Here is a 15,625-nt window from a genome sequence, read left to right as displayed (position 1 = left end):
CACTCATATTGTACCAGGCGACACATGGAGCCGATTTATTCGCCATGAAGAAGGTTTCGAACGAGTACTTTATCTGCATCCATTACAGGGGAGGGTGAGGTGGAGTGAACAAAGTGAAGAAAGGGTATGGGAATTGTGAACCATGTGCCAGACGACGAGTACGCTTTCATTCGACTGGCGCCAAAATCCAAACTCGGATAGTAACGAAAATGAATCATCTCACTTGATAAATCACATCCATTATCGGTTCGTTAATAACGTATCATCGCTTCCCCAGCTGTGGGATGAGGCAAATGAAACGGATTGCACATGCTGCTTCGGTGCTTCGGCGTGGATTTTCTCAAACCGAGCTTTATGTTGCTGCTCCATGTTACAATATACGATATTTATGGCTGCGGCTAGACGCTTCTAATGTACCTAGCGAATAATATGATTTAAATTCCTAGTATTCGGTGTGATGACCCATCTACGGAATACTGTGAATGAAATAAAAGGTGACATTAACAAACTCGATATCAGCACGAGTAAAACAAGAAGGCAAAATGTTAGAAAACATTGTGAGGGTTTTGAGGATGTGGTATACATCTTACTCTTCTCATCGTGTTACACACTCCAGCAGGAGTGTAACGTAAAGTATGTCAAATGTATCCGTTACAGCTAGTTATTTAACTTAATTGGAAGTTTATTGCATTACCATCCCCCAAACACAACATTGGGTCAGCCACCTAAAAATGAAATGCAGCAGGTTTATGTCCATTTCAGCGGATATTCGACTCATTCAAGCTTTAATTGAATTGTAAACGTGGGATTCACCGCATCACTACCACGCGCACACCATATGGTAGTGGTATGGTCCATGTCCCATCTGTACCTGACGCTGTTTCGGGTGGAAATTTATTCCTGTCTAGTACTTGCGTTAGCACCCATTTCGGCACGCTCTCGCAAGGAAATGGGATGAAAATTAGCTTAACGAAATTACGCACACCATACCGTGTCCGACGGTAATTGGTTTGAAAATAATTATTTATCCCCTTATTTTCTAGTCAACGATAAACAAACAGAGGCGTTACTGTGCTACCCGTCCACAAATTGCACGCCAATATCTTAAACCAACCATTACTATCGGCCGTCACATGGCGCACGGAAACTAGTCCTGCGGCAAGCAAAGACTAACTGGTCTCTCCATCGTTACTAATGGAGCTGTTCCCTCGCATCCTTTTGTTGCGCATATGTTTATTTATTATGATTACGCTCAGCTCAATTAACATATTGCAATTTCCTTTAGCAATAAATCAACAAGTGTCAATCGGCATTGGGTCAAGTGCTATGGAAGGTGAACTATCGGTCGAACGAGATAGCAACTTTGTTATATACCCCTTTTATTTAAACTTCCATATCGCAGGAGACTGTTGCATGCTGAAATACGGTTGCAATAAGTGCATACGATGATGCTGCGTTGAAGGGTGTTGTTCGGGTGAATGTCGTGCTGTGGTTCTACCCATAAGCATATGCTATCAAAAACACCCTCACATTTAGCACGTATAAAACACCCGATCGCCGTCGCTAGATTGGGCTCACACCGGGACCTGGTAGTGAAGAAGAACACCGCCAAAGGTAAAACTAGCCGAGAAGGGTTGGACAATTGATTTAAACACTTGAGAACGCATCATCTGCGGGAACACATTTACATATAAATCACAAATTAGGGGTTGAATTGGTGGTCCCAGTTGCTCACCGGTGTTTGCGGTGGCTTAGCATACGCTTTGGTGTGAAACTAACCGGCCGCGGGGGAAATTGCCACGTGAAGCGACCACGTGCCACTTTTCGCTTATCAAATGTGTGTCAATCGTACGCCGGTGCAATCGGTTATGCGTTTTCAAATCCGTTTATTTTGGTCGAATACCCTTTACTTAGGAAGTATTTTGTGCAATGATGGGGGTTGTGGTGATTATCAGTACTTTGGAATTAAATAATAATTCATGGCTTAATCGATACTAATTGCGTATGCATGTGATGTTGACCGAATACAGAACACTTGGGCAACAAAATTTCTGGTTTTAAAATTTTCATAAAATATCCATATCGAACAGGACCGATGCCGAACCTCATTTGGGCCTCCATAAGCAAATTAATGTGAAATAAAGTAATATCATTAAGGCTGATATTTTATGTATTTATGTATGAAGACTCCAAAAAAAAAGGAAATATAATAATTGTTATAATTTGTTTATGTTAATACCTTATGTTCATAGTCCATATTACAATCAAGGGAGGATGACAATCTGTACAAGGAGAAGACAAATTAAATGAACACATCAGCCAGCCGGTAACCGCAGTACCAACTTAACGCTTTCACACATTGTACACAACATGGTGCATGAAACAAAACCATCTTCCTAGGGTAGGTGGTGGGACACATGTCCAAACTTCGTCCGTGTGTGCACTCGCGCTGGGAGTGTTTCCATTTCCGATTGGCAACCGGATGCCAAAAGGTGATAAAGAACCGGAAAACAAAGCTCACAGGCATGCCAACATGCCCGCACGCATACAACTCGCTCTGCTACATTTCGGCTCCTTCACATTGGAAGCTTTCGATGCCGATTGGAGTCCGCTTTTCCCGGGCCCAGTGGTCCTATCGTGCCATTTTCTCTACAAACACGGCACAGCCGATCGGAGCGAGATCAAGCTGGGCAATAAATTTTCCGTAATGGATGTCGTTAAAATTGATTCATGGCATCACTTGGGATTCACGACAGGAAGTATGTCGCATTGCTGCGGAAAAGTGGGCCCCGAGAACTTTGGATTTGTGGTTAGCGGGCACCAAATTGTCTTTTCCCTCTTAAATCTCTCGGCGGTTGACTTGCAATTCTGGAAGCGTTGGTTGATGTGCTAAATGATTTACATTATCGAACTATTTTCGTTAATACAGTTAGCACTCTTCGCACACTGCTGCGAAGATGTATTTGTCTATGCTTATTTTATGCAACGAATCATCAATTTAATGATTTCCCATTTGCTCACCGAAAACGATCTTTTCCGGCGTGTGGGTTTTTTTGTTTTAATACCATTGATCAACTGAAATCGGAAATTGAAATGTCTTGAAGTTAGCACCGTTTCAAAATTGTGTCTTAACGTCACCAGTCCTCCTTCAGTTCCACAGCAACAAAAACTTTTGTACCGAAGCTAAATAATCTCATCAAAAATGCTGTTCGCTGAAATTCTGCAATTATTTTCCGCCAAGCGCGCACATACGCACGCTTTAAATTAGATGTGGAAAAAGTTATATGAACAAACAATTACAAGCGGAGGTGCGATGGAGTGGTGGTGTGTATGTCGAGTGAAATTGTCGAAAATGTGAGAATATGCTTTCAAGTTATCGTGGTAAAGTTGTGTTGTACAGCTACATTGGAGGGTGTGTGTTGGCTGTAAACGAAAGAAAAAAAGAAACACGGATGCTTTCTCCTCCCTTTGGACGCTGGCGTGCCTTAAGAGCGACCGGTAAATGTCGAGGAGATTCTGTCAGATTATAAACCAGCACTCGTGCAGTATAAGGCCATATGCCTGGCTCCCCATATTGCTTGAGCAAATTCGCAGGCAGTGGAGAAAAAAATTAACTTATGCTTCACTTTGCCAACCTTTCGTTTCGTGCGGCGGCATTTCTTTGGTCTGTCTGTTACTTGCGTGTTGGTTCTACCGAAAACAGTACGCGTTATGCATACATTTCCTGTGCGCCAGCACCGAAGGAATGGAAGACGAATGTCATAAACAGTCAGGAGAACACTTGAAAATTGAAAATGGAATCACTTGACTCGGAAGATTAAAATGAAACGTAAAGTCAATGGAGCTCGGGACACTTTTGCTCCTTCCGCTTGTTGCGTTCCGTTTGGAGTGTGACCTCAACACAGGCCTTGAAACAGGTTGAAAGTAATGAATGAAAAAATGACTGCATGTTAGGTTAGGAAGACATGTTAGGCCAGGAGTGCTTGTACACTATCGAACGAACCTACCATGGTTTGGGCTTTTGTTTGTTAATCTACAAGTAATATGTAAAGTAAGTTTCAAGTAATAAAGGCTCTTTGAAGAAAGTACATAATAAAAATTTATGGGACAAATAACCCAGTACATGACAAAAATGTAAATGATGGTAGCTATAATAAAACCGTGTGCATACAACAAAAAGCTCTATTAAATGCATTTGCCGTTCATGGGCGTTCCGTTCCTTGCTTACTTACCATAACAGGCTTACTAGACTTTACCACATAACGCTTTGGAGGAACGGCCCGGTTGCGATTTGGTTTGTGTCTAGTCGGCTGGAAGACCTGCACCGCTACTGCCTATACCACCGAACCGCCCCAAAGTGCGTTCCATTATAAGAAATATTAGTTTCGCCTGATTCGCACAACGAAAATGCCGAGCGTGTTGTAGTAAAACCGATGATTACCTAATTCTTTCTGCGCCCCGGAGATCAGCGTACCGTGATGGAACAGTGCTTCGTTAATGTAAATCCCTTCAACGTATAATACCACGTTAAGTTCTACCTCACTCGCGCAAAGCTTGTTCCATCCTGTGGCTCCGGCAGTTCGGTGAGATTTGTTCTCCTTGACTGTTTTGACCCAGTTGGTGCTTGGGTGGTCCCTGTTACTGTATCATAGCGGAATAAAGTCAGCGTATTCGCTGCTTGCTTAACTTAACGAAATAAGACCACTTTCTTCTGGTCTGGTTTTGTTATGGTTTGGTTCAATTTAACCAGCGGCTTAGTGCATCGTGGCGTGATGGATTAGTAAATAGCGTTTAGAAAATTAATTACACGTTCAATTACGGTACATCCGCCGAAGGTTGGTATCGTTAAGTTGGGTTATGCTTTCTTGAAGGATATTACGACATTGCCATCATCGTCATCAGTCAGCAAGTTTCCATTAATTTAGATGAATTTTATTATGCGTTTGTTAACTTTTTGCCCATTTTATGCAATTTGCTCCAAGAAATGTTAGTTGTGGTTATCTGGACATCGTTAACTACCACAGAATACATTCTGATAAACTAGCGGAACTAGAGCGATGAGATTACTTTTTGCATTTTGCTCGATAAAACCTTTAATCAAACACAGGACATTTAATACTCTGAGAGCGTTGAAGTTTTGCACTTTTATTTATTGCTGTCCTTCGAAACAATGAACAGGAGCAATCCTGGTGCAATGAAAAATGAAGTGCACTCTTTTCTATCTATCATCCATTTGCAATGTAGCACCTTATCGTTGCGGATGGTGTTACCACTTCATTAAACCACACTACCGTCCATTATGTCCATAGCATGGTACATGATGGCAACGTAACCGTGCTAGACACTGCCATACATGCCTCGGTATTTTGTTTTTATTAAGTTCGCACCGAAGAGAAACAAAGTATGGAGAAGTATGTTCGGAATTTGCAAGTCATTTCCGTTTCTTCCATGTCTCGGTAATTGGTGAAATCGTTGTGCACTGATTTTTTGTGGTTTTTTTTTTGGTTTTCTTTTTATCAGAATGACATAACCGCGTATAAGAACAAGTCTGGGAAATGTCAATTATTTTTAAAGACCAACATTTATTATGGGGTCTGGAATGCGTGGTGAGAGGGTTAATGAAGACAAGTTCGTAGTCTGTTACGTTGTAGAAAGAAAATCAAATGTTTTAAGATGAACATGCTTTTGGGACAGCGTTTAAATCTTTGTGACAGCTACAATACACCTTGATAACAATAATTAAACAATCATTGTTATACATAATGGATTTAAGCGTTGTTCTTAAAGTAGCACTTGTTCGTTAAGCTAACAATGCGAACTGAGCTTTAATTATTTTACACTACAGTACCGGTACTGAATCCCATCTGGACCGATCTCTCATTGCAAAGACTGCCCAGCTGCGTGGTAAATATAAGTCTTTTAAACGTAGCAGACATGACCAAGTAGATCGTAGCAAAGTTAATAGAGTATCAGAACTTTTTTATTATACATACGTGCTACCATAACCGTGGACGATACGTTGCAACCTGACTGTTGGAAATTGCATTATACAAATTATCCGAATTTAGTTGAATCTAATCTTAACATCCCGGGGGGTTAGGTCATGCAGCCGGCAGAAGGAAATTATGTTCCTCCAAGCTGTGACCCACCCTTCTCGACCTCGAGTGGTTCCAACGCGATAATGTTGTTGGCCACGCATTCGTTCCATCGTATGGGCGGTATCGTATCCATACCAGCACGAAGATATGTTCTTAGACACATTGCATTAGCCAAAGAAAACTCACCGGCTTCCGAGATTGCGGTTTCAAGCTTCCGTTCGTTTGCCAATGTACCGGCATGTTTATAGATCTGTATCGAGTCGAGTGTACCCATTTTCCCTTTGCTGTAAATCGAAGAAAAGTCCCACGCAAGGCGACGACATGCACAACAGTGCATCGTCTGGCAAATCTGTACTCTCTGTTGTGCTTGTACCGAACCGTTTCGATTGCTTCGAAGTGTAGGGATCGTCAGGAACTGATATGCAGCTGCTGCTTATCTAACGTATGGTGTCGAGCGATCTGCTGTCGCTCTCATCTCCCGCCAGGAACAGATTAAATGTTAATTTCATTACTTGCTCCGTGCCGTTTTGTGCACCACCCCCGTTCCGTCCTGTCCTGGCTGTTTCTCCAGGCAGGGCAGAGTGAAAGACATTATCGGTGCCATGTCTCGAGGCGAAGGCGTGCAAGTATCTTCGCTGTGAGCATCGAAGGTGGTTTTCCACTTACGATGGAGGCGCCTGATGCTTTTGAACTTTGCGTAGCAACCCTACCATGCGGCACGTTCGTCAGCAACATGAATCAATTTTCTATTCCTTCTCTTGCAGTTTCTGGGCGGCAAATTGATAGGGCGAGCGTAAAATCACTGTCTTACTACTCTAGTGTCAAGACATGAAAATCCTATAGATTGGATTTTCTTCATTAGCTTCCAATCGTCCTATTGATCTGATTTATTATATTATGTCGGTGCGGATTACGATTAGTATTTGTTTACGGAACCTGATATTCATTACTGTATTAGTTACGATGCGTCGTAAGATAAGCGTTAGCATATTCGCTAGCATTATTTATCTATTTAAGTTAAAGAGCATAAATATTCAAATTAAATATCTTGCAGTAACGAATTGGATTGCATTTGATAGCAAAAATAGTAAGCGAACAAAATAGCACACGATTGCAACATACCTTGGCAAACCCCGGAACGTGCGAGAGACTGCCAAACGAAGGCGAAGTCGAATTACGACCCAATTTATAGGAAATAATTTTTCGTTATGCTTCACCTCATCGCTCATGCGTGGCCACCATCACCAATCTGGCACGTCTCATCGATGTCATTTCGGGACGCCACGTTGCCGGTATCATAAATGATGGATCCATCTCATAATTCCAAGCACTGTGGAAGCATAATCAGCGCCGCTCATTTCTTTCGCAACGGCCACCTTACTAGCGGCCGGTGTTATGTACGGTCGTCCTGGATGATGGCATCATTTGCTTCTTGGCACATTTTTCGCCGTTAAAAGCCTGCCCCATCCTGCACTGCCGGCGGTGGGAATGGGATCGGATAAAAAATAGCCAACCAGCAGAATATATTTCCACCATAAATTTCTCCTACCCTTACGCGGCCTGATCCAGCGACGGCACGGTAGCGGTGGGGCAAAGGCATTGGTGGGTTGCTGCTGGCTGGAAAAATTGCTTGGCTCCCCTGGTTGGAAAAGCTTTTGCAACGCTATACTTCTGTTCTGTACGGGTGCATTTGCGAGATTTGCTCTGTATGTGGAGCACATTGCAGTGAAATGCTCTTGCAAGCTAACGAAAATTTATTCGCTTTGTTCATAACTTTAATGCGTGATACAGGTGGATTTTTTTTTGCTCTCTTTTATGTTAATTGAATCGAACAACTAATGAATGATATTTGTAACTAAAAACAAAAAAAATATAGCATGTTCGAAAAAGTCTTCGACGTGCTATTTGGAGCGAATTTTTTGTTATTATTTTCCTTTAAGTTTTCAATGGTAAATTTATATGTATATGTAAAAAAAAGAAAACAGGAAGCTTTGAATTTAAAATTTGATTAACAAACTGTTTTTTTCCAAAACACTGGTTGCAATGTAGTGACAAGTGCATCTCTGGTAGTAAACCTTTGTGCCGCAGATGATGTATTCTAGCGATGTATCCGTAATGAAAAACGTGAATAACGTGAGTTTAATTTTCAGCGGGATGAGCATCGTATATAGCATTTAGTCGAAGCTTTTTTCATGCCCGTTTCCATCCATGATTGCCAGGGGCATTAAATTAAGGTAAAAACGTGCAAACGTGCATTTGGCGCTTTGGGGACCAACCCACCCGTTCCTCTATTCTGCCTTCGTCGTTATGTATCCATGGTTGAAAAAGGATGCTTTTTTACCATCACCGTATTTTTGAGCGCTGGGCCTGACTGTGGCTTACATAGTGCTTGATGGGTGCATGATAAAAAAAACTGGAAGCAGCGTAAATGAATCGCACACTAAACGCTTGGGAAGCTGGATTTGAATATGTTTTTCCTTGGTTCTGTTTTTTTTTTTTTTGCGATTATTCCAACAAGATTGGTTATATTCGAGACCCATGCAACACAGCACTGCATTTTCATTGTAGACTTTTATGTACACATTTGCGAGGCGTTTGTGAAAGTGAAACAGTAGATCAGAAATAAAGTGCATAACAAAAGGAGTTAACTGAATTTAATCTAAAAGTGTTTTATGACCTTTCACGCCGCCCGAAAGAGTACATTTGTTCATCTAATGTTGAAAATGTAATTTTCATTCAACTATTTTCTAAAACCGTGATAAACGTGATAGTGCCTTTTCAATTTGTTCAATTTGTGAAGCGAAATATATGAGTTCGTAATAAGTTTATCACTTCCCAACACCATGTCTCGAGTAGATTGTCTATATACCTCCTAGCGTATCATATTTGAAGTGTGGAAGTTTGTCGACAAACATGGATGGTGTTGCTATCGGTCCAAATCACTAAATCATCTCAACACCTTAGCTAAATGGCTCAACTCTTTCTAAACATTATGCCAGGTTAACATCCGGCAGTAATCGAAGCGAAGCCGCTATACTATTCCAAAAGCTACTCCAAGACAATGCTTTCATCCATCCATGTCCGGTAGAGAAAACCCTTGAGCAAGGGCCAATGCATAGTGATCAATCCGAATTTAGTAACGGGAAAAGTTGAAACTTTTCCGGCATCTAATCCGTTCCCAGTGAGACTAGCTTTCTATCTTTACTTTGCCCAACTTCTTATTTATCTGCTAGCGGAAGCTAGGGCAGAAAAGTTGCTGGGTACGGTTAGCTGTTATCGATGATGCTCATCTGGAAATCCCGATAGAATTATGAGACTCCTTGCTCACATCACATTCAGATGAAGGTAGTAGCTAAACTCGAAGTGGACCGCACAGAGGTAGCGAACGGCTTATGGCCTTGTGATAACCAGAATTGATAAAGCCTGTGCTGCTTTCAGTGGCAAAACGCTCGTATCTTGATTGTACCCACCTGTCATTAGCATTCCTGCGATGACTTGGGATTAGTTCCGCTTTAAGATTCCTTCCAAGTGTGTTCCGTTTGAATATGTACCTTTAAAATGGATAAAAATGGTGACGTTAAACTTTCGAAGCACTCTGTCCATCTTTACACAACCATAACATAATGTGTCTTTTCGGCATCAAGTTGAAAAACGCTGCAAAGCGTACGCCGCATTCCATAATTGATATAAAACGTGGATATATTGTGGTTCTTATTCTCTCCAAGGTGCCTTCTGCAGTTGACAGTTGATTGATACCGATCAATCGGATTTCAATTGACGTTGACGCAACATGTATCATCCCCCAAGGCGGAACCATTGCTACCCGTTCCGCTACAGCTTAGGCCTGATGCTGAGCGAGTTTGTGCCATTTATGTGTGGCGGGATTATGAAAAATGGTAAAAAATGAGCAATACATCCCCAACAGCACCGGATGGCAAAAGACAGGAACATAAATTATTCATGGGAATAGGTTTAGTGTATCCGATTGAAATCGGTGTTCCGTTCAATGCAAACAGCGGGTCTGAACGGTCTGACCGGAAGCTGCCGGTTTCGTGGAAAAGATTATTGATCTGATCTTCATCAATGTGTGCTTGTGGCGAACGTGCGCTAAATTAAAACATTATTTAACGCTATTACGGTAAGCTGCTAGCTTTATCGCAGTATTGTCTGCGTTGGAGCCATTGAACATAGGCTACGAAATAAAATTTCGTAAATTACAATTCTTGGTATAGTTAATTTCCTATGAAATTTGGTTTACATGATGCGCGTGTTTAAGTTTCCCTCAATGAAACCCCAAATAAATTGGTTGTCATGATGAATATATCGATAAGGTGTTTAAACCACCACCGCCTGGCGCCTGGCCTGTGCAGGTGCTTCACTCAAACACATCGATGTATGAAGTGATGAATCATAGAAGAGCAATAATTCATACCCTCATCAAGCAAGAAATTATGAATCCGATGGTTCTATAACAGTACAAATGAATGTCAATGTTAATTGTCGTAAGAGTGCTAGAATCCTTTTTTTTTTGTTTTTATTTCTTTGCCGTAGCTAGCCTCTGTGCTTGTATTTGAATTGCGCCAACAAACATGCCATCCAGACGGACAGTTTTATCGCTCTAACTGTGAGTTATTGCGGAATCACTGCAGTTGAACTGAACAATGTTTGTATCCGGTGAGCATGTGAAGCAGAGATTTAAAAAAAAAACCCCTCTGGAAACCCTGGAGTGGTCCTGGTGCGCACCATACTGCTAACTTCTCCCGGATTTCCTCTACGCTTAGCGTGTGTCGGCCCGTGTTGGCAGGACTTCCGATGCGACGAATCGTCTTAAAGCATACAATTGCTTTCATTTCCAGGCGGCCAGCGACGGAGAGGACGAAAACTTCGTTGGACATAAAATTTGAAAAGAACGCTATAAAGAGATTCGTGCATTTTCGATGCCTAGGTTAAGCAGTAAAAGCCCTGACTGCAAAATGTTCTTCCCTACTGCACACCGCAACGGATAAGCTCCCCCAAACCCCACCCGTGGGCCAGAAAAAAAAACTAGGAGGGGTAAAAGCAGCGATTGTATCGGAGAGATGTTTTACGACTTTTTTCTGCAGGGAATAGGGTTTTAACCTTAATGTCTTTTCGCTGTGGTTGGCGGCCGAGAACGCTTTCATTTTCATGTGCTGGGCGAGACAAATGGTTGAGTGGTAAGCATACAACGGTCTGCTGTTGCAAATGCAGTACGCCTTTTCCCTGTTTTTAGGGTCCTTTCCCTTCCTTTGGCTAAAGGAAGTCATTGACCGAAACTGCAGCTATCGTCGCTTTCGGCGAATTAAAAACAATAGGAAAAGAAAATGCGCATGAATCGAGCGTAACATGCATTTGCCTGCAACAGACTGTTTGCTTCTCGCCTTACCGATCATGCAAGATGATGTAGTGTGCAATATTCCGGCTGGCATTTCTCTACCAGGCGTTTCCAGAATATTGACCTGAATTTTCCACGGACGCTGGCAAACGCAAACTCAGGCCATAACTAAGATTCCGGGTATCGCCGAGACAAAAAAGAAAAAAAAAATTCGGCAAACCCTGTAAACACTTTGCCAAGACTTTGTCTCGCTTATACATATACTGGCGCATGCTGGCGATGTCAGTTATATCGTAGCTGTTTGCCAATGTTTCTTATCATGTTATTATTTTTTTTTTAAATGAACCCCTTTTTTTGATGGTGCATCTTCTTACAGGCGCCTTCTGTTGTGGCATTTTCATAAGCTAAGACATAAGAAGTAGATAGTTTTGGGTATGTGGTGTGGCGTTTTGTGGTAAATCCAAACCGATCAAGCGGTCAGCGAACTGCAATTCGGTTCTTTCCGCAGAATCGACGAATGCGTAATCCTCGGACAGAATGAACGGACGCGTAATAAAAGATCATTTTCTTCGCGTATATGTCACTAACTAAAATAGATCTTTTGAGATTAATCTCTTTTTTGTGAGAAATTCGTTATTTTCAACTCCGTTTCCAACAGGTAACAGTGCTAAAAATGGGTAGTTCACCATTAAAAACACATCTAAAATCCCCATTTTAAGGTCTTTATCATAAAATCTTAAATACCTACTATTCAACTGCTTAAATTTATGTACTACTGGACAGGATCTGTGAAGAAAACTTAGAGATATGGATAAAAGTTTTGTAACAAGCTGTGTTCCTTTGTGTCTATTGTGGTTAGCATGGCGGGATTAAGATTTTTATGTGAATTAATTAGGAGGGATTTTTTAAGATATTTCAAGGGTCTCTTACTTTTATGTGATTAGATTTATTTATAGTAACCCTCTGTCAACTGCAACATGCTAGTATGGCACAAAAAATCTTAATGCTCGACCATGCCATGGTGTAAAAAAGGGAACTGATATTATTCGGTAATCCACAGTGGTTAATTAATTGGGAAAGTTTGACCTTTTTGAAAAGATTGACAGTGATTAGGATGGGATTTTTTTTTTCGTCTGTTTTGTCCCACAGAGTCATTTACCAGTGTCATAAAAGGAAGATGTAAAAAAGAACTGCAGAATTATGGAGTGGCACATGATGTCAGTTGTGATTTTATTATACTTTTGAATGATTTTATGGAATGATATGGGCTGGCGGGTGCAAATTATTTGCTAATGCGCATCTCATGATAGTACACGGAATAATGTTTTAATGATAAATAAGTAACATTTTGAAATGAAAAAAAATATCCCTCTCAAAATGGGCATAATCGCTACAAAATTCAACTCAGCTACGCTGTGTACTTATAGAAAAGTAAAACACAGACCATCAATCATCGTTTACTGGTTAAACACAGACTTAGAGCACTTATGTTGAGGTATTACATTAAATTTTCTGCACTTTGCCTTTCATGATATTCCGTTGCTGTTCGTTGCTGTGTCGGCTTCTGTTGCATCACGTCGGTTGTGCTGTCAGTACATTTTCGAAAAGTGTCACCACCTTTGCACCCAATTTTCCCGAGTAAAGTCTTTTAGTTTACGGGCTAACTTTCCAACCATCGCGGTGTCGTGTACACTTTCCTGGAGAACTAGGTGTGGCTTTAGAGCGTTTGCCTTTAGCTACAAGAATTGCATTGCTCAGAAACTGCAAGTTTAATTACTTCCTTAGATTTCCTTCTCAACCGGAACAAAAGGGAGCAACGCAGTCTCTTCAGATTTAGCATGTTATCTAATGAGTTCTCTTAACGTGTGCAAGACACCACTTGTGAACGGAGAACAAACGGGTAGAGAATACTATGTTGCTAAATGGCTGACGAGAGACCACAAAACCAAAGCTGCTCTGTAACTCCATTGTGTCGGATGATTTGAACACGTGTATAGCCATTTGAAAGCTCCTTGCTTGGCGCGCTTCTGTACTCTACAAGTCATTTGATGTCTCATCTCGAACTATTGTCGGCATTAGGTGTCATCGTAATTGCAGGCATTGATGGCAGTGTGGGGAGCAAAAGTTTGTCAGTTGTATGATTATTCTGCATTGCCTGTGTCTCCTAGTAATTATTTGTCCCTCTCGTTAGTACATTTTTAGTTTTTAAGTCATATCCGTCGAATACATTCACTCAAGTCGCAACATTGTATGGAATTTGGGATTTTTGTACCAAAAAATAAAATGACATAAAATTCTACAAATCAATAGTAGCTTCATCCCTGTTGGCAATCATGTACTATCATGTACATACTTTTTATACCATTTCGTACCTGCAATTGGGTGGAAATTGTTGTGAAGTGGATCATGGAAACTCTGTAAGCTTTATTTTTACAACTTTTTTATCATTCCTTAAATTACAAATATACGGAGCATGACTTTACATCGTATGCTAGCCACATCTTGTCCTGAATGTCCAAAACATCGATTCATATATATGGCAAATCATGCTCTCACAGCTTCCAACACTTGTGGTACTAATAGACAATGGGTGGGAATTCGTATTCGGCAGGCTAGCATGTATTAGTGAGAACTCAATGCATTGTTTTTAAATTAAATTCATAACCAGCACCCCTTTGTGAGTGAAGAACTATTTGAACGATCCAGAAAACAGCGGGCGGCGAGTGAAGCAACCATGCCGGAAAAAAGACAGGAAGCTTTCGAAAGCAAAAGAACACACGTTGAAAAACGTGTTATTTTCTGGATTTAACCTCGTTCATTCAAAAAGTTCATGGTGGTTCAAAATGTAATTTGAGTCATGCAAAACGTCCGTGCCAGGTGTATTTTGTCTAATTAAAATGATTTAACATACAAAAGAAAAATATACATTTTTTTAAAGTTGTCTCTTATGCATAGCTGTAATCTTGGCTTCGTTTGGGATTGCTAATTCAGTCGCCTAATGTCATACATACATTTTCAATTATAAAATTTAAATTGAAACTCTTGCGCAACTGAAATAACACTAGCAAGCTACCAACGAATAAGCCGCAAAATAAGAGTTTGAAAAGCTTAGTTCCATGTCGCTTTTTACCTGTAAAACTTCCCCCTTTGCAAAGAAATGAAAGGAATTATCCTTTTCTATTCTAACCATTTTTAAGATGCCGAAGAAGGAAAATATGGATTTACTTGTGAAAAAATGTAGCACCATAACAAAATGCTACTGGAGAGGGGAAAAAGTATAATGATATAATAAAAAGTATAAAAAAGGAATAATTCCTAGAAGCCACACGCGGACCAAAATGAGGAAAAATAAAGTTAACACAGCTGTTGATCCCTTCTACGTAATTTGGGTTGCTGACTTTGCTTTACGCCTGGTGAGGTATTTTCGCATTAAAACCTATCTCATCAAAACGAATGGTAAAGACAGTAGGAAATTAAGATTGTTGGTTAATGATGAAAAGTTTTACCCGTATCTTGCACAACACTGCCATCTTCATATCTTCTGGACTCTCGCAGCTTTCCAGGATTGTCCAACCCACTTAGCTTTCGCACATATATGTGCAATGGATGCTTTATTAATTATCGTATTTAGTACAACCAGAATGTATTGAACACTATTGATATTTTCAATTGCTGCATCTTTTCTTCAACAGATTTTCCACGAACACTACCACTTCGAGCACAGTCGACTGCATAAACGCTCGCTCAATCCCTCCAAACCTCACCAGCAGCGGTTGGAATCGGACCGAAGAGTTCGTTGGGCGAAACAACAGCGGGCGAAATCGCGTCAGAAGCGCGACTTCCGACCGTTGACGAAATCGTACCAGCTGCCCATCCAACTAAATGATCCGAAATGGCCCGAAATGTGGTATTTGGTAAGTAGTTACTCCGCTGCATTAATGTTCATGCGTGCATGCAATAATATATGGGTTTTATTGCTTTCTTACAGAACCGTGGCAATGGGCTAGACATGAATGTGATCCCTGCATGGAAGGAAGGTGTAACGGGGAAAGGAGTCGTGGTAACGATTCTGGACGATGGGCTGGAATCGGATCATCCTGATCTGGAGCATAACTATGTGAGCACATTAAATATGCAATAAGTATTTACATTTTGGTTCAATACTGTAGACGTA

The 15,625-nt window shown here is 40.9% G+C and overlaps 1 protein-coding gene across 1 annotated transcript in view; it reads left to right on the top strand.

Annotated features, from left to right (window-relative positions):
• The window catches only part of LOC128708921 (furin-like protease 1, isoforms 1/1-X/2), a 59,269-nt gene that overhangs the window by 25,680 nt on the left and 17,964 nt on the right, over nucleotides 1-15,625 (top strand). Inside the window, exons 2-3 of the mRNA XM_053803902.1 lie at nucleotides 15,144-15,365; nucleotides 15,440-15,568. Of these exons, the coding sequence (XP_053659877.1) occupies nucleotides 15,144-15,365; nucleotides 15,440-15,568 (351 nt within the window). The remainder of the gene's footprint in view (nucleotides 1-15,143; nucleotides 15,366-15,439; nucleotides 15,569-15,625) is intronic.

This window comes from Anopheles marshallii, chromosome 2, assembly GCF_943734725.1.
Source record: "Anopheles marshallii chromosome 2, idAnoMarsDA_429_01, whole genome shotgun sequence".
Classification (NCBI taxonomy): Eukaryota; Metazoa; Arthropoda; class Insecta; order Diptera; family Culicidae; genus Anopheles; species Anopheles marshallii.
This window is presented reverse-complemented; position numbering and strand designations above follow the sequence as displayed.